Source organism: Aulonocara sp. 'chitande type north' Nkhata Bay, linkage group LG23, assembly GCF_057382095.1.
Source record: "Aulonocara sp. 'chitande type north' Nkhata Bay isolate Kocher_YH1m ecotype deep benthic linkage group LG23, A_spYH_male_GT1.1, whole genome shotgun sequence".
NCBI lineage: Eukaryota > Metazoa > Chordata > Actinopteri > Cichliformes > Cichlidae > Aulonocara > Aulonocara sp. 'chitande type north' Nkhata Bay.
Genome location: NC_141365.1, coordinates 22302675 through 22324368, shown reverse-complemented (window position 1 = coordinate 22324368; position 21694 = coordinate 22302675). Strand labels below are relative to the sequence as shown.

Sequence of the window (21694 nt, the reverse complement as noted above, 5' to 3'; positions counted from 1 at the left end):
AGATTATTCGAAAATCTAGATTAAAGATTTTAGGCTAGCTCATTTTAGCCTGCATGTAACCCAATCATGCTCAAAATGTGATTTAATACTAGAACTACAAACACCTTGACCTTTACATAGGAATTCAAACATCAGCCTCACAGAGATTACTTTAAAACTAACTGGTAGGATGGACATAAACGAAAGTCTGCAGCGTGTTTAGTTTGATGTTAAATACAATCTAGAGTAAGAAGGAAATAATCCGTTACTCAATCCAATCATTTCATCAATCTGAATCCAGGGAAAGATCTTGGATTCAGTTTCATGGTTTCGTTTAGTTTCTTTCAGGTGAAAGCTGTTGGAGTCTGCAAATTTTATGTTTAAGGGACTGTAGCTTGTATTTATTATAGCTTAAAGCTCTTTAGTTCTTTGTATTCAGGATCTAAAATCTTTGGTTCTGGTTTAGTTCTAGAGTTCCTGAGGTACAGCCACCTCTTAGAGATAATTTTTCTTGCTTTATTCCTTAAAACTCTGATATTTAGGGTTGTTCAAATAGGGTTCAGATGTTTGAATTATTGAAGAGACGTGGCTTCTTGAGAGTTTTGTGTTGAAAGTGTATCACCAGAAAGCTAAACAACCTTGGCTTCTTCATGTTGAAGGTTGGAACTGAAGGTAAATGTTGAAGTTAAACAATTCCTCTTTATAAAGAGAAACAAAGATGTGTCGTCTCATACATGTTCCCCATCTTTCTGAGGGAGAGCGGAGCATAAAAATAGAGACAAACGAGTGAAATGAAAGAGAATTAATGAAGGAGATTATTCTGGAGAGAGCCAGGAGTCCTGATGCCTCACTTTGAAGGCCTCCTTCCTTTCTTTCTCTGCACAGAGGGATGGAGTGATGGAGGAGAGTTTTAGTCCCATGACGCTCGCTCTCATTTCCAAGTTTTTCCTCCCTGAGTGATGACGAAGCAGAGGAGCTCTCCATTTCCTTTTCCCATGGTCTTCGTCCATCTGTTTCACTCCATCTGCTGTCTTTTCCCCTTCGTATCTCACCTGTTGTCCTCTTCTTTTCTCCTCCGTTTGTTTCAGGTGGAAGAATAACATGTTTTTCTAATCATCCTTCAAATGTGATTAGGTTAAAACATGCAGCACATTTAGCATTTAATCATTTCCCCCTTGTCATCTGGTCCACCCTTTCTTTCTCTTCCTTTGTGCTATTTTATCCTATTAACAAAAAACAGCCATGACACTTTAAAATAAAGCAAAGTCTGCCTGTGTTGCATTTCCACATAATCCAATCTTAGTGTTTTTACAAGGTCAAAACACACGCTTTTAAAACTTAACCATTAATACATCATATTATTACTATCTAGAGCAGGGCGATATGACCAAAAATATTTATCACGATATGAAAATTTGCGATAACGATATAACTGATGTGACAGTTTAGCCAAAAGGCATTTCCAGTGGAAATTGTCCGACATATCCTCAGCATAACCATGTATATTATCCACAAAACTTAAAAAGAGGTTATACACACACAATACGGTAATATTATGTTGAAGCACAGTACGGATCACTCTGCGAGGCTCCTGCCTACGATAGCCGTAATGCTCTGACAAGCCATCAAGCGGTGCGGCTTCGTAGCTTAGCAAAGTCGTACTAAAACATCTGACAGATTTTCGAGCGCCGTGTACGACATAAAATCGTTTCGAGGTCAGTAAACACAACCAGACTTCATACATAAGGCACACGGGATTATAAGGGACACTGTCGATTTTCAGAAAAATCAAAGGATTGATTTTAAGTGTGCCGTATTTTCCAAAAAGCACGGTAATAACGACGGCCCGCTAGCATGCGCTACCAAAAATAGTGCTTTGTTGTTTTTCTGATGGATGAAAGCTAAACCAGTTCCGCACCACTGAAGTTGCAGCATTTTCACAAACCAATTCTGGTTCATCTGTTTCATTCAACGATCCGCTTTCGCCCTTCTCATTCTGCGTCGCCGCCATGTGCCTAGGAAAACAAAGGCACTGTGCATGCGCGCTTTACCCATATTCTATCGCGATATTTCATTTTCTTATTGTTTCTCCAACATTACACCAGTATTACCGTGAACGGTATGATATAGCCCAGGCCTATTACCATCATTACATTACCATTACATGTTAAAAGGCTTTCCTTTTTAAAGTGTGGTCTTGAAATGAGTGAAGTCTTTCATACTCCATAATCTGGAGTACTTTGTAATCAGTAATCAGAATAAGTGATGAACCCATCTCATAATTTTGACAATTTAATCTCAGATTTTTTACTTTACCTCATGATTCTACCTTCATCTGATCATTTTAACTTTCTAATCTCAGAATGTTTGAGAGTCTTGGAAATCAAGAATTTCGACTTGCTACATCAGAAAAAGAACAAAAAAAGTGTCCTGTGGTGGTATAAACCTTTCACTCTGCCTTTAAGTGGGTAAACAATAAATCACTTAGTGGATGTTTGCTTTTATTGAGCGTGAAGCTGTAGTGGAGGAAAGGAGGTGTGTTGGGTTTCTAACTCATGACCTAATTTTGGAGATTCCGCCTTCATGTAGTCAGGCCGTGATGGAGTCGTATCATCCACCCACAGGCCCTCTGTCTCCCTCTTCCTCTCAGCCTCGTAAATACGACACGTTGACGGATTGATTGAGTTCAGGTGTTCCTCCCACGCGCTCCCAGATGCTTTCGCTTCATCTCATCTGGACTTTCCCTCTTCTTGCAGCACAGATTCTTTCAGTCGACATTTGTGTTTCTGTTTCTGTGATGACCCCTCGGCAGCCTGGAAGTAGACTAAAAATACCAGATCGTAGCTAAGGGCGGTCATCACAAAACACGACAAAGCATCATCACTGTGCAGATGTTAGTCAGTGGTCTTCTCAGGCATAAAAAAAAGTCCCAAATCAGCTCCAAAGGTAGATCAGTGCAGCCTGAAGCTGTCGTATTTCTTCCTTTAAACCCGGCCTCACCTCCCAGTTCAACCACCAGCTGATGCTTCGTCAGCCGCTAACCATCTCCTCGCTTTGCTGGTGCATCATACTGGGAACCAGCAGAGGGGAACTGGAGGGCTGTGATGGAAAACAGGAAGCAGCTGGGTCAACATCCTGCCTGGCAGGGAGGGAGGGGTCGGCCCCGACACAGGCCGCCGTTTGTTGAGTGGGTGAACAATGTCCCCCTCTGTGTGCCCGCCAACCAATCGAGACGCTCCTCTCTGGATGGTTTCCAGACAGATGAGATGTTGGCAGCAGCAGTTTGGGCTCATTAAAGGGAGGAAAGAGGAGCAGTCAGGATGCTGTGTGGTGGAAAGTCAGTGGTTTTTAAGCTAAAATGAGGAGATTAACCTCCTAACACCCGAACTCTATCATGGCATGCATTTTTAATTTTTCTTTGCTATTTGGGCTGATTGGGACCTGATGAATGTAAAAACAAAGAATTACCAGATTTTTGCTTGTTGCCTAATTTTTGTTTCTGAGAAAAATGAGATCCACATATGAGGACATTAGTTTTAAATTTCGTTAGAACAGTGGCAGTATAATGTCCTCGTTAGTGGACATCAGGCCCTTGTAGAGAAAAATTAAGTATTTTGGTCTAGACAACCGAAAACGTGCTGTCCACATATGTGGATAAGATAAGATAAGATAACCTTTATTAGTCCCACACGTGGGAAATTTGTTTTGTCACAGCAGGAAGTGGACAGTGCAAAAGTTATGAGGCAAAAATTAGAATACAATAAGAATAAATACAGTACACAGCTGTACAGAATAGAATAAAATAAAATACTATATACAGTAGAATAAAATAAAATAAATATACAATAAGATAAAAATAGAATACAAATACAAATACTATATACAACTGAGTAAAAATACAACGATGACAGAAAGGATTATTGCACTTAGTATTATTGCATATGTATGGATGTGTGTGCTTGATCAGTTAAAGTCTTTATTATGGAGTCTGACAGCAGTGGGGAGGAAAGACCTGCGAAATCTCTCCGTCCCACACCGTGGGTGCCGCAGTCTCCCACTGAAGGAGCTGCTCAGTGGTGTCACAGTCTGCTGCATGGGGTGGGAGATGTTGTCCATCAGGGATGACAGCTTAGCCGCCGTTCTCCTGTCACTCACCACCTCCACTGGGTCCAGAGGGCATCCTAGAACAGAGCTGGCCCTTCGGATCACCCTGTTCAGTCTCTTCCTGTCCCCAGCAGAGATGCTGCCGCCCCCAGCAGACCACACCATAAAAGATAGCAGAAGCCACAACAGAGTCATAGAAGGTCTTCAGGAGTGGGCCCTCCACTCCAAACGACCTGAGTCTCCGCAGCAGGTACAGCCTGCTCTGCCCTTTCCTGTAGAGGGCGTCTGAGTTATGAGTCCAGTCCAGTCTATTGTTCAGATGAACACCAAGGTACCTGTAGCTGTCCACAGCCTCAATGTCCATACCTTGGATGTTCAGTGGTTGCAGTGGAGAATGCTTGTGCCTGCGGAAGTCTACCACCAGTTCCTTGGTTTTACTGGCGTTGATCTGGAGGTAGTTCTGCTGGCACCAGTCCACAAAGTCTTGGGTCAGACCTCTGTACTCCTTGTCGTCCCCATCAGTGATGAGGCCGACTATTGCAGAGTCATCAGAGAACTTCTGCAGGAAGCACTGGGTGGAATTGTGGGAGAAGTCTGCAGTGTAGATGGTGAAGAGGAACGGAGCCAGAACCGTTCCCTGTGGGGCCCCCGTACTGCAGACGACCCTGTCCGACACACAGCCCTGAGTCCTCACATACTGTGGTCGGTCGGTGAGGTAGTCCAGGATCCAGGTAGTGAGGTGATGGTCCACTCCAGAGTTCTCCAGCTTGTCCTTTAGAACCGAGGGAAGAATGGTGTTGAAGGCACTGGAGAAATCAAAGAACATGATTCTCACAGTGCTTCCAGCGGTCTCCAGGTGAGCGAGGGAACGATGTAGGAGGTGAATGACGGCATCATCCGCTCCAATGCCAGGCTGGTAGGCAAACTGAAGTGGGTCCAGTGATGAGCTTGTTAGGCGCCGAAGCTGAGCCAGGACCAACCGCTCCAGGGTCTTCATCAGGTGGGATGTCAGAGCCACCAGCCTGTAGCTGTTGAGGTCCTTGGGGAGTGAAGTCTTTGGCACTGGTACAACACAGGAGGTTTTCCAGAGCTGTGGGACTCTTCCCAACCTCAGGCTCAGGTTGAAGAGGTGCTCCATCACCCCACACAGTTGGTCCGCGCAGGACCTGACGACCCTCGAGCTGATGCCATCTGGACCCGCTGCCTTCTTGCCATTAATCCTCCTCAGTTCCCTCCTAACCTGGGTGGTTGAGAGAGACAGGCTGGAGCCTTGTGTTGAGTGTGTATTGGATGCTGCAGTTGGGGGTGGGGGGGGAGTGAGCAGGGTGAATAGAGGAGGTGTGAAGTGTCTGAGGTGGAACAGCAGCAGTGGGGGTGGGTGAGTCTGCAGCCGATGTTGCAGACTGCCTCATGGCTGAATCAAACCTGTTGAAGAAATGATTCAGTTCATTTGCCCATCTCACATCCCTCCCAGGCAGAGAGTTCTGCTGTTTGTGGCCCGAGATGGTTCTGAGGCCTCTCCAGACTTCACCAACGTTGTTTTGTTGAAGCTGGTTCTCCATCTTCTGCCTGTAGCTCTCCTTCCCATTCCTTATCAGTCCCCTCAGCTCTCTCTGCACCCTTTTCAACTCCTCTTTGTCTCTGGATTTGAAGGCCCTAGGAGGATGCCAGGTGGCCTAGGAGGATGCCAGGTCCTAGGAGGTTAAAATTCAGAATTGAGACAAAAATGTAAAAAAGAAACTACATTAAAACATCAGAAACCAGCTGAATCAAAAGAAAATAAATTTATTGAGATATTTATTAGTTTTCTGTCAGTCTTTTTCCTCCATAGGGAGCATCGCACACTCTGCACGAAAACTGTCAGTGTGAGTCTCAGGTATCAATGCGTTAGAAAACCAGTGTTTCATGGGGCTTTTAGCACTTCCTGTCAGTACTGTGTAGTCTGAGGGTCTGCAGGCTGACACAGATTGCTGCAGATGAATTAGTAAAGAGGGGCTGGAGGCTCTAAGTGGCTCTGGCCCACTGGCCTACTTAACGGCAAGCCCGAGGTGTCTCAGAGTCCAGCAGTTTTAAAGGAGCCTGCGGTGGGATGACGGCTACAGAAAACATCTGGACGCCTCACGTTTTCTTTTTTATGAAAGGCGTTCATCAGCAGTTACTGAAATACAGCTTCTTTAATGATAAACTCAGAGGTTAAAGGTCGCACATCTCTATGCAGACTGAAGAGATTCCCCATATGTGACCACAGACATGTTAATGTCAAAGTATTGAAATTAAGTTGTATAAATAGAAATATTTTTAGATTGAAATGCCAATTATGACTAAGTTTCAATATAGATGAAATTAAAATGTCCCAATTTTGTGATTTTCAATATGAGTTGAAATGTGACTTTAAATATTTTGATTTTATTTGTTGTATCTTATCCAGTAAAGTTTGTTTGAGGCTTTGAAACATTTTCTATTTACTTGATAACAGAACTTAAAGAACTACAGCTCCATATTGAATACTTTAAAGGAGTGTTAGAGTACCTTTACTGTACGGTTTTTAGCTGACTGTAGAAAACAAACAAACCCAGCTCTCTGTAAGAGGCCACATTCTTTCAGTAGGAGGGCCCAGATTTGGTCCACGGGCCTGTGTTTTCTCACTGCTGGTGTTTTGTCCTGTTTGAAGTGTGTGTGTGTGTTTTTAAAACCACAGAGTGTTTTTGTTAGAGAGCCGTCTCTGCAGTGTGAGTGGAAACGACCTCCCTGATAATACCAACATTATCGCACTCCAATAACACACACACACACACACACACACACAGTGCAAGTGTGTGTGTGTGGTTTGACATCATTTGGCCTCCGCCCTCCTCATTTCCCATGACCTCTGACACTCGGCACCTCAGATGGTTGCAGGAGTTAATTTGTGGGGAACCTTTAGAAGAATTTAGAATACAAATATTTTCTCATCTACTGATTTTGTCTTTATTTCCTGATTCTAACATTTGATTGATTGATTCTAAGATTAAAGTGCTTAAAGAACATATAGATTAATGTAAGTTGATCTCCCTCTTAATGGACTTGTACGTTTTTATATAGTGTTATTTTTTGGTTGCTTTTAACCTTTGTATTTTCTCAGCTGTGGTTCTTCATGGTTCTTCTGTACCATGACGGTATTTCTGATCGTGTCCTGTTATCGTGTTCAGTCTGCTGTGACTTTTGGCCTGGTGTTGGTCGTCTGTCAGCTTTAACAAGCCTCTTCTTCCTCTTTGTCACCCTTAACAAGCCTCTTCTTCCTCTTTGTCACCCTTGACACCACTGAGGAGGAGCTGATTGGCTGCCTCGTTACTCCATCAGGCATTTTTAATTCCATTTTTTCCCTGAAGGCATCACATGTTCCTCACAGTTTAATAATGTGTGTTTTTCCTTTCTTTGTGTCTTCCAGATGCGTTTGTAAACAGTCAGGAGTGGACGCTGAGTCGGACGGTGCCCGAGCTCAAAGTGGTGAGTTCAGAGCGTTAAAGGGGAGGGGGTCACCTGTCCAAGAGTCAAGCTTCAGCGGGATGGCATACCACTATGGAGATCATTTCCTGCCAAAACTTAACAAAAATCCCAACAAACAAACAACAAACAGAAACATTAAAGAGATTTATTTTTTAAATGTCGAGATTGGCTGCTGTTCAGGGGAGCAACTCAATGTAAAGGTGCTCTAAGTATTTTATTTTGAAGATTTAGTTACTTCTAAAAACCCAACCTGGACTTCTGTCTCACGATTCCTGACTTGCAGGCTTTAGGACACTACAAGAAGTGAATACACGAAGATAACCAAACAGATGTACAATTTTGATCATTTTAACTTTGAAGATTAAATAAAATAAAATAAAATAAATGATAGATGTTAAAATTGTGAGATTAAAATTTCATAAGTTAAATGTTTTGAGATAAAAGTTTAAAAACATGTTGAAAATGTAATTCAAAAGTAAAAATGATTAGATGAGATTAACTATGAGGTCATGTCAAAATTATGAAAGTAAAATGTCAAAGTTGTGAGATTATAACATCAAAATTAAAACAATACATCACAACCATGAGAAGCAAACTTTAAAAGCAAAATGTTAAAATAAAGTCAAATATTTACGTTAAGTATAAAAACTATAAGACCAAAATATTAAGCTCAGAGATAAAAGTAAAATATTACATTTTATGTCTAAAATGTCAAAATTATGATATAACTTGGGGACTAAAAAAAAAAGCTTTTATAGCACAATATTAAAATTTCAAGATAAAAGTTAAATATTCACATAATGTATAAATATTTTAAGAGTAAAATATCAATATTTTCATTTAACTAAAATTTAAGTTGAGATTATTATGGGCCTAACAAATAAAAAATTGCGAGTAACTATGATTCATATTTCATTTCTGCTGAAGCATTTGTTTGTCCACTCACAGAAGCAGTAACAGCTCCATGTGCTTGAATTATATCATCTTCACCAGCAACATTTAAAAGCGCCTTGAGGCGACTTTTGTTGTGATTTGGCGCTATATAAATAAAATTGAATTGAATTGAATTGAATTGAACACTAGAAAACTTTTAAAACCAGTATGAGTTCCTGTTGATGGAGTGATTACAGTCTGCTGAATGTTTTAGGAGATGCTAACTTCCCTTCTGTCTCCCCCTCAGGGCATTGTGGGTAATCTGGCCAGTGGTAAGTCAGCGCTGGTCCACAGATACCTGACGGGAACGTATGTCCAGGAGGAGTCACCAGAGGGTAAGAACATCATAGCATGTCTGTCTTTGTTTGGCTGGACCAGCTATTTCTTCTTCTTCTTCTTCTAATAAAATGGCAGAGCAGTCGTCCGCCTTCTCAGACTGAATCAGTCTAAAACACAGAGGAGAAAATAATGAGCGGATTAAACGTCATTTAACGACCTCCTTACAGCACAAGCCTAACCAGCAGAGCGAAAAAAGCTCCTCAGTCAGGCTCAGAAGCTTTCCAAGTCGCATTAAAAAGAGATTTCACTCCACTTTTGGGAGAAAGCTGAAGTGGTTTTTTTTTGGGTTCAAATAAACATTTGTAGAGTTTGAGATGGAGCTGAATCACCGCAGGAGGCTTTAAATGATCAGATCTGCTGGTTTAATGCCGATCTGTCAGCCTGTTAGAGGGAAAATATATCAATATAAGCAATGAGTGACTGAAAATGAATACTGAGTGAGATGAAAACAGCAGAAAGTGACATTAAAAAGTCAAACTTTTATTAGATATTTGTTCTGCTTACTGAAAAACCAACAAATTTGACCTCTTTGGGGCGTGAGCGTGGATTTAAAAAGTGAAGAAGAAGTGATTTAAGCATAACATCGCGCTCAGTTGCTTAATATCTGAGAAACAGTGAACACCCAAAAGGTTAAACTTCTCTGCTGGCTGACCCAGAATCACTTATGAAACTTTAAAGATGACTTTTTGTCTCAGAGAAAAGATGAAGCCCTACTTTCCTCCGGTGTCTCAACTCACACGCCCTGCAGGGACGGCCATATTCCTCATGTAATATTAAAGCTGCCCACACACACACTGTTACTGTACAGGACGGCAGGGTCCTCAGGCACAGACCCACTTTACGAAACCCGCTTTAATATTTCAGCACATGAGCTGTTTCCTCTCAGGGATCCTGCACGCACAGCCAAGGCACTTTCTGCTCACTTTCCTTTATCAATCACACCGACAGACGCTGCAGCGCTTTTACTTTTCATTCATTCATCCTTCTACTGTCCAGAGAGGTGGTGCACCGAACTCACAGTTCAAACCACTGGTGAGGAGCTTTAAGCTCGAGTTGTTTAGTTGAAGCAAAAAAGCTTCTTTATTCCCTCAGAAAAAAACAACAAAAAAACTGCATCTTTCTGATAACTAACAGGGGCGATACCTCTGCCTGTATAAAGAAATCAATGGCACGTATGGAGGACCAAACTTGCCAAAATAAGCAAGCCAATAACACAAATTATGCCATTAAATGCACCTATAAAAATATTAAAAATGATTGCCGTCTTTCACATGAGACATAAATGGGTTTTTTTCTTATGTATTATTTTTTTCTGTTTTCCTTTTTTTTTTAATTTATCTGTCTTTATTTATACATAAGTACGTCATTACGTTTAGAACTTTTAAATTCATCTTGCAGCTGCTTTTATGTTTACTCATCTTTATATTTATTTTGCAAGTTATTTATTTTTATCATCAGTGTTTTTTATTTCTTTTTTAATTTTGGCAGTTTTGGTCCTTCGTGCATAACTAAAAATATATATTTATGAAGCCTGACACCAAGTTTTTAAAAAGTTTTTAAAAGAGCTAAAAGAAGAATATGCAAAGGATGAAAATCCAATAGTTAAATCAAAATCAAAAGTTTATAACAGCTTCAAATCAAGTCTGAAAACAGTCTAAAACTAGTAAATATATAAATTAAAGTCCAAAATAAACTCTAAATAACCCAGACCAGGTCCATAAAGTCCCCAAACAAACACAAAAGAATTTAAAACAAGATCTTTTATTGTTTAATTTCTTCTTTGTTGCTTTTACTTACCATGATTGCCTGAACGTTTTATTGTTGTAAATGTTTTTTGGGTTTTTTGTTCTTAATCTTTTCACTGTACATTTTAGTCCAAAACCATTTTCCAAAATTAACAAAAAATGGCAAAAATCAGGTCAGAACCACAATCCAAACACAAGTCTACAATTAGGCCCAAATTCGTTGACATCAATTTGTATATCAAATATCAATATCAAATTACTCTAAAAACGTCTAAAATGATGACCAAACTCCGTCTGAAATCAGTTCTTACATGGTCCAATTTAATGAACCCAAAATAAGTCCCGAACACCCCAAAACAAAGTCTAAAAGCAGTAAAAATCAGTCTAATATATTTCAATAAATATTTTCAAAACTTGTGTCTATGCTCAGTAACGTTAACATATTTTTAAAGAAAGTTTTATTTTCTTCACTATTTCCTTGTTTTTGGTTTTAGTTGCGTTAGTGCTCAATACCCTTCTTTTTGCTGTCCTTTCACATTAAAAGCTTTAAGTTGGCTGACCAGATGAAACTCCGTTACTTTAAAACCTCTGCAGAACGTTTTGAATTTTTCAGTCTAATTAAAAATGCTGCAGCCAGAAGTCTTCAGACGGAACCGAGTCAAAGAAGTACTTTGGCTACTTTTGAGGGTCCGCTGTGGAGCTGCAGCTAATTACCCCCTGCCGACCTCTTTGTGTATTTAAAGCCTTGAAAACCATCAAACATGGTTTATTTGAGAAGAAACCTTTGCTGCTTTTGTTATGTTGTTATGTGGGGACCCACCCCGAAATCAGCCCGCAGACCAATTTTAGCTGCTGGTCCCTCTGCGGAGAGACTTCGAAGTGTGGGAGGCAGGAAGAGGAGGAGGTTTATTTTTTTTAATTTAATACGCCTGCAGAGAGGTCGATCAAAGGTCAGCTGATAAGAGGGGACCCCAGGGACTACATTAAAGCACAAAAAAGAAAAAAACTACAAGCAGAGCAAAGACAGCTGGGAAGAGAGTTGGTGGCGATGGGGAATCCCAGAGCAGATAACTTCACGCTAAAACATGAGAAAGTCTTCCACGGTGGTGACGTTCTCCTCAGTGTCGTGCTGCTAAATGCCCGGCGGCCTCCCGCCTTAATTACACTGCAGCGCTGCCAAAAGCAACACGACACGGCTTTTCGAGCAGGTCCACATACCACATTCAAACAACGGCTCCCCCTTATCTCTTATCGAATTACTTGGCACCACTGCCCGTCGAGGAAGCGGCGATTCAAGTCCAATTAAATAAAAAAAAGGAGATAAAAAGCTTTTCTGAAATCGTTGCATAACCACAGAGAAATAAAAGCAGCCCAAGGGGGAAAGCTGTTTTGAAATTCCTCGGATCTAAAAATACGCCGGCTGCCTGGATTCCCATGGCGATTGATTGGAAGCGGAGTTGGTGGCTTGCGAGCGGCGAGGCGACCGCAGCGCCATGAAGCCACCGACCAGAACTATTCTGAGGCTGCAGGCTGGAGCCTCGCTGCTGCAGAGGGAAAAAAAGCTTCATCGCTGACTCAAAAACATGCAGGTTGCCCAGATTTACCTCTGTGGTGCGTTTAAGGACTGTCAGAAATGCCCAGATTTATTTCTATTTCTAAAGACTGACACTTTGCAGAGAGTGAAATCCTGCAGAAGCAGCACTGATAGTTTGAGAAAAAGTCCGACTGAGACTGTTTGTACAGCAGCACATGGGATCCATTACAACAGGGAGAGAGAGGGGAGCTATGGTTGGGAAATCACCCACAGCCACCAAACTAATGCTGCTGACTGTGGTTTGAGGAGCTGCCGCTCTCACAAGCAGCCAAACATCATTCACAGATTCTATTGTTCTCGTGGCTTTAACGGAAAAAGAAACGCTGGGAGGCATCAACAAAGTCTCCAGTCCAATCTTTCCAGAACAGTCATTAAGTTTTATTTTATTACTCTATTATTATTTTTGTCAGGTTTACACAGACATGTGGAGAGGCAAGCTTTGGTTCAGTCTGCGATTTGTCAGAAAAGAAGGTGACACCCCAAAAGTTTAGTTCATTATTATTTATTCTTCAGTGATCGTACCAGAAGGAGCAGGAGTACAGCTCTGAACATCCAGTCACGAAAAACAATCTGCGGCTACAAGAAGTCAACAGAGTCTCAGCATCAAGGAGTCATAGAAGACACACGTGTATTTAAAAACCTCAGATTTAATCCTGCCCATAAAAACTTTTCTCTTGCCACAAGGGGTCACCACAGTGGGTCGCTCTGCATGTTTAATTTGGCAGATTGTTATGCTGGGCAACTTTCCTGACGCAATCTCAAACGGGATTAGTGTCTCCGACTGGAATCTAAGCAGTGACAGGTGAGTATGGTGGCCACCACACAAGGCAAAGATTAAATCACCTCCCAAAATTTCCAAATCTGAACCTAAAAAATTTACAAGAAGTCCTAAACATATTCCAAAATTGAATCCAAAACTTACTAAGTCCCGAATTAAGTTTAAGTCAAACCAAAACCCAGTTCAGAATCATCCAAACCCCTAAAGAGTTAAAAATCAGTCTTGAATCAAGTCCCAAGGTTAAACACCACAAAAGTAAGTCCAAAAACCAGATCACTAAATCAGAATCCCAAACTGAAAAATGTCCAAAATTTACAACAAAACGAAGTCAAAGTCAATGTAAAACAGTCCAAAATGATTCCAATCAAGTTCTTAAAGAGTCCAAAATCAAAGTCTTGAATAAAGTCCCGTAGTAACTGAAACAGCCCAAATCTAAATCTCCAGTAAGTCTAAAACAATTCAAAACCAGATGATTGTAAGTCACAAATCAAGTTCAAATGCTGCAAAGCCACCTCCCAGAAAATTTCAAATCCAAGTGCAAGTTTTAAAGGGCCTCAAACTAATTTTAATAATAATTTCAACCCACAGTCCAAAATCAAAGTCTTAAATCAAGTTCCAAATAACTCAAACAGCACAAAACTAAGTCCCCAGTAAGTCTAAAACAGTTCAAACACAGACCCAAATCAGAGGACTAAAGTCCAAAATCTTCCAAACCATGTCCCTGAATAGTCCATAATCAAAATGTAGAATGAAGTCGGTTTTTAAATGAGTCTAAAAGCAGCTTAAAGTCAAGCCAGAAAAATTTATTTATTTAAAACATAAATAAATAAAAATCTACTCACCAAAACCACAACTCAGAAAGTCAAACTTTCTAAATACAGTCGAGTTCAAACAACTGAAAACTAAGTAAACTGTAAATCTGAAACAGTCCAGATGCAAAACATTTAGGAAAAAACATAAAGAAAAAACTCTGAAATGGTCCCAAAACATAGTTGATAATGAAAACAGTCTAAGGTTGATTTCCTGCTGCCATTAGGTATCTTTAGTGTAATGCTGGGGCGGGGCAGCATGTTAAAGCTTTGTACTCCGCTGGCTCTTCCACATCATTACTCATACAGAGAAAACACGTTCAGCATGTTACAGAATGGCAAAGAAATCCAAAGTTTGCTGAAAGTGATTAATGTGACCTCAGCAATGTCTAATGACTCAGCGTCTTTGTATAAATCTGCAGTAATGAGGTGGTGACAGTGACATAAATGAACCCAAACTCATGAAGGAAAGCGGTCCATCCTTCCTCTCACCTCTGTCCTCCTCTTCCTCTCAGAGCTTTTCTCGTGTTTACGTGTTTGTTTATTCACTGCTTTGACCTCCAGCTGACTGCAAATGAAACTGTGTACTGTTCTTTACTGCTCTTTCTACTTCTTCTTCTCTCTCGTGTCCTCTCTTTGAACCTCTCTCAAACACCTTCCTCGCTGTCTCCTGATTGGACTGTGCATGCATTAACTGTGGCTGTTGTTTTGCTTTTTGTTTCCTCTCTTTCTTCCTTCGGGGCTGATCTTGTACAATAGCTGACGTGGATGCAGGTAACTATCCTTCCTCTCTCCTTCACCTGTCCATCCCTCTATCCTTCGATCCATCGCCTCATTGGTTCAGACAGCAGCACGTTGAGATCAGCTCGGGTTCAGCACCGCGTCTCATCTCCGCGTCATCAAACAACTGCCAAACATCACGCTGCACGTCTCCAGGGATTTAACTGCTTCATCTTTCATTTTTGTTTTTTGTTTTTTTACATGTTTGTACAAATAATTTCATCAAGTCAGATTTGAAACATCTGGATTATTTAATGCTTCCAGCTGCTGAACCTGAAGCTGAACTCGATTGGCTGCTGCGACTGAATGTGTAGCTCCGCCCCCTCATTATCTAATCATATTTTTTCTCGTCTCCATCCTCATCATGTTCACCTGCTTCACTGATTTTCTTCCATCTTGATCAAAAAAGGTGAACGATCTTAGATTAATTTCAGATCACTAGTGAACCATTTTTCATGTTTAGTAATAAATCCGTGTTCACTTTCCTTTTTCTGCCTGTTTAAACTCCAAAGGATGAACTTATGACTTTTTATTTGTCTTTAAAGAATCAATAAGTGATTCTATTAACCGATTAAAGAGAAAATCGTAACACTGGAGACTTTAATTGCATGTGGGGATCAGTCAGCTGTGTTTATGATCCTGTTTCGTACGTTTGTTCCTATAATGGTGCAGAAGTAAGATGACTAGATGGCTGTATTGATCAGTGAAGACATTAGTTACATGTTAAAGGTATTAATCAGTTTATCAAGCTGGACTCATCGCAGAATGACCACAGACACACACACTGTAAATAAAAGATCGACATCCACTGTCATAAGTTGTGCTGATGCACTCCTCAGAAGCTTTGAGGGCTTTTATTGTGAAAGGCAGCCCCTCTCACAAAAATCAGCTCCTCTTGACGCAAATATTTAACGTCAGGGTAAAGAAAAGGGCAAGTGATGGAAACATGTCCACTTCCTGTGCTCGCCGCTCTCTAAACATCTACTGTGTTATTACTGCAGCTGCGCTAGCTCGGCCACGCCATCCCAAGATCAGCTGATCCAGCTGAGAGAGAGAGAGAGAGAGAGAGCCCGAAATAACACCGGTGACTTCCTGTAAATGCTGAGGAAGAGACGCTCGTTCCCACAGTGACTTGCCACACTGCTGTTTATATTTGTGTCAGAGTGGAGTTTCTTAAAGCAACAGCAAGCTCGGAGATGAACGGTCAGAGCACAACAAAATGCACGAGTTCACGGTAGAAAGAGGCAGAAGCTGTCGGATCATCAGTGCTCCTGATGAGATGTTCCAGGTCCTCAGTCATCTGCAGGCACCTGTTACAGCAGAACATCAGGTGGGAGCAGGAAGCTCCTCCTTCTGCCCCCCCTGGATTTTTGACCCTGTTTGAAGCTGGTTTTTAGAGCAGTGTAAGGCACTGAGAGGCTTCCGTATTGCTTAAATGTGGTCACAGCCACAGACTGTACATAAAAGATGGCTTACCCCGTTTTGTGTTTTTTTTTTTTTTTTTTTTAACCCTTAGTGTTTTTCGCTCTCAGCTGCTGGTTATCTCCGTCATCCCCCCATATGTATTAGTTTACTTTCCTGTCCAATCACCTCCCTCCTGTGTAGCGTTCATCATCTCACACTTGATCAGCCGGATCAATCGATGATCGGCTCCACCTCCCTGTAGATCAGACCTCCTCCCACCGCTGGCATCGCTGTTAGTAACCTGTGTGTCTTTTCTGCAGGCGGGCGCTTTAAGAAGGAGATTGTAGTGGACGGTCAGAGTCACCTGCTGCTCATCAGAGATGAAGGAGGCCCCCCGGAAGCACAGGTGGGTACTGCACCTCCTTCTGACTGGACTGTGAGAACACTGTGAGCCCAGAGAGCCCGGCATTTTTGTTAGGCTGATATTTGTGAGAAATAATGATTTTATGCTTTAAATAAAGTTTGGATTTACAAACTTGTTTGTGTGTGTATGTGTGTGTGTGTGCAGTTTGCGTTATGGGTGGACGCAGTCATCTTTGTCTTCAGTCTGGAGGACGAGATCAGCTTTCAGACTGTTTATCACTACTTCAGCCGCCTCGCCAACTACAGGAACACCGCTGACCTGCCGCTGGTGCTTGTCGGCACACAAGGTACTACACACACACACACACACACACACACACACACACACACACACACACACACACACACACACACACACACACACTAGCCTCTGTATAGACACCAAATCTTTGTATTGTTTAAAACTCTACTTGAAGGGGTTTATTTTTAGTCCCTAGCAGGAAGCTCTCTCTTTCTCTCTGAACAGTCTGCTTTTCTAGAGCTTTGCTACCACCTAGTGGTGCACAATCCTAATTGCAGCTGTAAACTTGACTTCATTGCCTCTGATTAGCATTTTGTGGCTGCTGTTAATTTTAAGTTTATTCCTCCTTTTCTTTATTTGTATTTTATGCACTCATAAAAGTATTAGAAAAAATGTCTGCCCTGCAAACTGCCGTTATTCTACATAGATCCAGATATAGGAACCATAAAACTGAGAAGACACAGCAGGAAAACATCAGTAGATTTGTAGAGTGTTTAGGCTGAACGCTGGCCAATCCGCGCATCAAAGGACATGAATAATTCTTTGTCGTTACAGTTTTGTCTTTATTATCAGTCTGAACTGAAAGTTATTCCTCTGTTTGGACATTTTAAGGCAGCATTTTCATTTGTTTTACTCTTAGTGGATCAGTTAATCCAATAAAGTAATGATCTGATTAATAAACAGTTGAGTCAAAGCTCACCATGGTAACTGATGCTGCTCCTGACCTGGTGATTTTATGTTTGGGTTTAAAATAATCTGGAAGCAGCACATTTTTATTTACAGCATGATTTTAATAAACTTGATAAGTTCTCTGCTGGAAGAATGTGTTTTAACTAGAGATGGCACGATACCGATTCCGATATCATAAATTTGGATATCTGCCGATACCGTTATGAATCCGATATAGCGCATTTTGTAATGGATAAAACTGTTTTTTTTTAATAAATATCTTGCTGCATTTTGTATAAGTTTATACTCAAGTTTTAAAAAACAAGAGACTGAAGCTATTCTGTTATACCTGTATGCAAAAAATACACTGCACCCAAAACATTTTATAGTTCAGCAACACTGATCAATCTAATAAATTTAAACCTACACCATCCTCCCTATTCTGGCTTTTTATAGAGTACTTACCTACCTAACTAATAGGGTTGCCAACTCCCAGCAAAAATATTAGGGAACCAACGTCCGCCCTTAATAATCACCTTTAATTTAATGCATGTGTAAAACAAATGCACAGAAATCAATTATTTTTCTACAATAATTAAATAGATTCAACATCTTTCTTCAACAGAATTACAGACTGCACAGATGGTGTCTTCCCAAAGGAAAAAATACTATAGCTTACTAGGGTGTGTATTAGACTTATTAGTTACTATATGCAATAATGGATTTCTATACATTTAATCAGGTGACCACTTTTGTTGTAAGATTCAGATAATTATTTATTCAAAGTTTTTAAATGACATAACAAAGAAAAATATTTCTTTGTGCCCCCCTTTCCCTGTTAATGTCCTACCTGGCCCCCGACAACACTTTGCTAGAGCCGCCCCTGCACAGTTACCAGCCGTCAGCTACCTAAAAAAGGATCCTGGTGTTATTTGTCTCTCAGAAACAGTTCATAACTTCCCTTCAACTCATTCATGTCACCTAAAAGGTAAACCTGTTTCTCCATCACCTGTTCAGCGCTGATGATTCAGTAAGGACATCTCCTGGTTTCATCTTCATGTTTCCCTCTCACCACATATACAAACACATATCATGACCAGCAGCTTTTACAGCTGTGGCTCCAGCAAACATCAGCTGATACTAGAAATTAGCATTAAATACATTCTAACAACAGCTCATCAAGCTTAAACGTGCTGCTGTTGTTTATCCGCTGGTCTCCTCTTTCTAGCGCAAAGTGGGCGATAAACAAACAAGAAAGACGGGACTTGCGACAGAAAAGCTGATCAGCTGATCATTGATCAGTTTCATGTTTGAAGTAATAACAGGAGAGGGAGGGGGAGTGAATGAGAGAAGTGGATGCAACTGCGCAGCAAAGACAGAATAACTCCAGCTTTGTGTCTACTTTTTAATTCTAACTGAAGTACGAGACAAATCGCTTCCCACTTGTTTTACTTCTCTGGGATAGTTTTCGCCGAGATGAAATGCCGCGGTTAGGAAGCATGTAGCGAGGCTCCAAATGCTCCAACAGACCACCGACAGGTCTCGCAGACAACAGCCGCTCTATCACGTGACACATACTGCTCCGATGCGCTGAGCTGGGTTATGCCAAGTAGCATGTTTTGTGAGGTGATTTTGTGATACTTTGGATCGGATTACATTTTTTATTTCTCTCCGATATCTGATCCAGTAATTTAGGTCAGTATCAGACCGATACGATACGTAATATCGGATCGGTCCATCTCTAGTTTTAACATGTCTGATTGGTGTAGGGGCACTCATAGGGATGATTTTCTGAGGAAGAGAGCCTGAAGCAGGTAGCAAAGAAAGATGAAAACCACCAGCATGATACCTGTTATCTCCTGCTGGGGTTTTAGGTTTTGTTGAGTCAGCCAAAAAACAATGAAAGCCTAGCTGTGTTGACGACTCTTGACTCTTGAAGCAGAGTCCTGCTGTGCTGTTACTGAGCTGAAATCTTGTATGTATGAATGTATTTACAGTCTCACTGAGTTTGTCCCTGTAAGCTGCAGGCGGAGAGAAACACCAGAGAGCACAAATATTCTCCACAAACGAGCAACAATAAAGACCCAGTGTTTGTGTAATCACTGAAATCATCTCAGGACGCCGCTTCCACATTCTGATATTCATTTCCAGCCGCAGTTAAAGTTACCTGTATAACATCTGCCTGCCTCTGTCATCCTTTTTTCCTGGTGTTCACCTGAAAAAACCAACATGAACCCATGTTGAGTTTAACAGCCAGCACATCTAAGAGTTGGTTCTACATTCTTTAGCAGATAGGTTAAATAAAACAGAGGCAGGTACAGTGATAACAGGAGCAATTACTTTGACACATGTGGTCCCTCAAACATTAAAACAGGAGGAAACGTCTTTAAACACAGGACAGGTTCTTCATGTCACCTCCAGTGACATCTGAGTCATTTTAAAGTAATTCTAGTGTTGTTCATGGAGGCGTTCATTCCTTAAAGTGAAATACTCTCGTATAAATAATTACAAATATTACTAATAGATGTTATTTGGCAGATTTTTGCATGAGCCGGTCCTCTCTAGAGCTGTTGTTACTACCTATTTTGTTGCACTTGGAAGTAGCTTAATCCAAACGTGCTTATTACTCTCATAACCAGCAGATGGCGCCAGAGTACTGCTGAAGTTTTCCTAGTTAAAGTCTGGGCTCTTGTTTCTTTTCACCTTCATGAGCCACAGCGCTGATGTGGAGGCGTTCCTTCTGATTCTACAGGCCAGAAATCTAATAAAATACATGACTGAGTCAGTCTTACGGCTTTTATTATATTTATGACACCTTATATACCTACATTAGGGTAAACGCCTGAATAAAAATAGATTGGTGCCTTTGAGTTTCTTTCTTTTACTGTAAAATGTGGATTTAAAGTTAGACTCAAGCTCTTTCTTTGTCATTTCCCTCTCAGACGCCATCAGCTCGACCAACCCGAGGGTGATCGACGATACCCGGGCCAGGAAGCTCTCCAACGACCTCAAACGATGCACCTACTATGAAACCTGCGCCACCTACGGCCTCAACGTGGAGCGAGTCTTCCAGGATGGTAAGCAGCCATCTGTCAGGGAAAAGTGTCCAACACGACCGGGAAACCAGAGTCCAGTCCTCTGGGAAGGTGACATTCCTCCCCGGCACACTCCCTCCTCCTCCTCCAACGTCCCGGCCGGAGCCATTCGAACGCTCTTAATCACACATCAATTAAGACTTAAATGGACCCGCTCAGCTATTTAGCTCAAACCGAACAGCAATTAAGTTTCATCATAGCGGGGGGAGGAAGGTGGGGGGCTACAAAAAGAGACAATTCCCCAACGGGATTAATAAAAGAATCAGACATTACAGCGGGAGGAAGGACAAAGAGGAGGAGCAGGAGAGTGTCCGGAGCCGTCAAGGTCCTGACTGACCCAGACACTGCATGCACATCTGCATTAAATGAGTGAATAAATATGTGATCTGATCTGTGTCTAAGTCACAGTGACACAAAGACACAGTGTGTTTAGGTACGTAACTGACAAACAGTTTAACAACCTTTACTGAACAAGAGCAACCTGTGATTTCTGAGGGTGGATTTCCCCTGTTCAAAGTCATTCTGTGGTGTAGTTACTGGGAAGAAGCCATAAAAAGTGACGTATCTTTAGTTAAGTCCCAATTAGAAGCCTCAAACCTCAATGTAACTGAGCTTTAGGTTTGTGAAGTATATCCCCTGATGTTTGGCGTCTTCCTTGGTTTGAAGCCCCCAGTTTACAGTGTTGCCTCGGCCATTCTTCACGTATTGGTTCATAGGTTCATTGCGTCTGAAGGCCCAAACTTACGATGCCACCTCCACCATCTTAAGTCGTTTGGTGCTACATGTTTGGTTGAGTATTAGACTTTCTGGGCCCAAACTGTGATGCGAGTCCTGACCGTGATTTTCTTTGTGTTTGTGATTTTGTCTGAGGCAATTTCTTGGTGATTCATTGGATCTGAAAGCCCAAATTTGTGATGCTCCTTCATCCACATTTAATTTTTGTGTCCATGAATTCTTCCCGAGTTGATTTTTGCTGGATGTTTGATATGGTTTGGGACTTCCTTGGACTGAAGCCTTATGAACCCAGACGTGAAGCACGGCAGAGGTCACCTCTGCCGTGCTTCACGTCTGGGTTCATGAATTCACCTCAAGCCACCTGGCACGAGACTTCCTCGCTATGGAGGTCCAGACTTATGATCATCTCATTACTGAGTTTCAGTTCTGGGTTTGTGAAGTTGTCTTACATCATTTGATAATGGACGTTCCAGGCAGGAGCCAAGAGGGCTGTTTTTGAAAAACCACCTGCACCTGTGGTTTCAGCTTTTTGTCCTGCCTCCTGCACGCTCTCCACATGTAACACGTTCATTTCTATTTC

General features: G+C 41.4%; 1 protein-coding gene across 2 annotated transcripts in view; it reads left to right on the top strand.

Annotated features, from left to right (window-relative positions):
• The window catches only part of agap1 (ArfGAP with GTPase domain, ankyrin repeat and PH domain 1), a 139076-nt gene that overhangs the window by 30247 nt on the left and 87135 nt on the right, over positions 1–21694 (top strand). For both annotated transcript variants that reach the window (XM_086283182.1, XM_086283183.1), the window contains exons 2-7: positions 7511–7569; positions 8750–8837; positions 14527–14541; positions 16272–16357; positions 16520–16661; positions 20227–20361. In XM_086283182.1, the coding sequence (XP_086139308.1) occupies positions 7511–7569; positions 8750–8837; positions 14527–14541; positions 16272–16357; positions 16520–16661; positions 20227–20361 (525 nt within the window). The remainder of the gene's footprint in view (positions 1–7510; positions 7570–8749; positions 8838–14526; positions 14542–16271; positions 16358–16519; positions 16662–20226; positions 20362–21694) is intronic.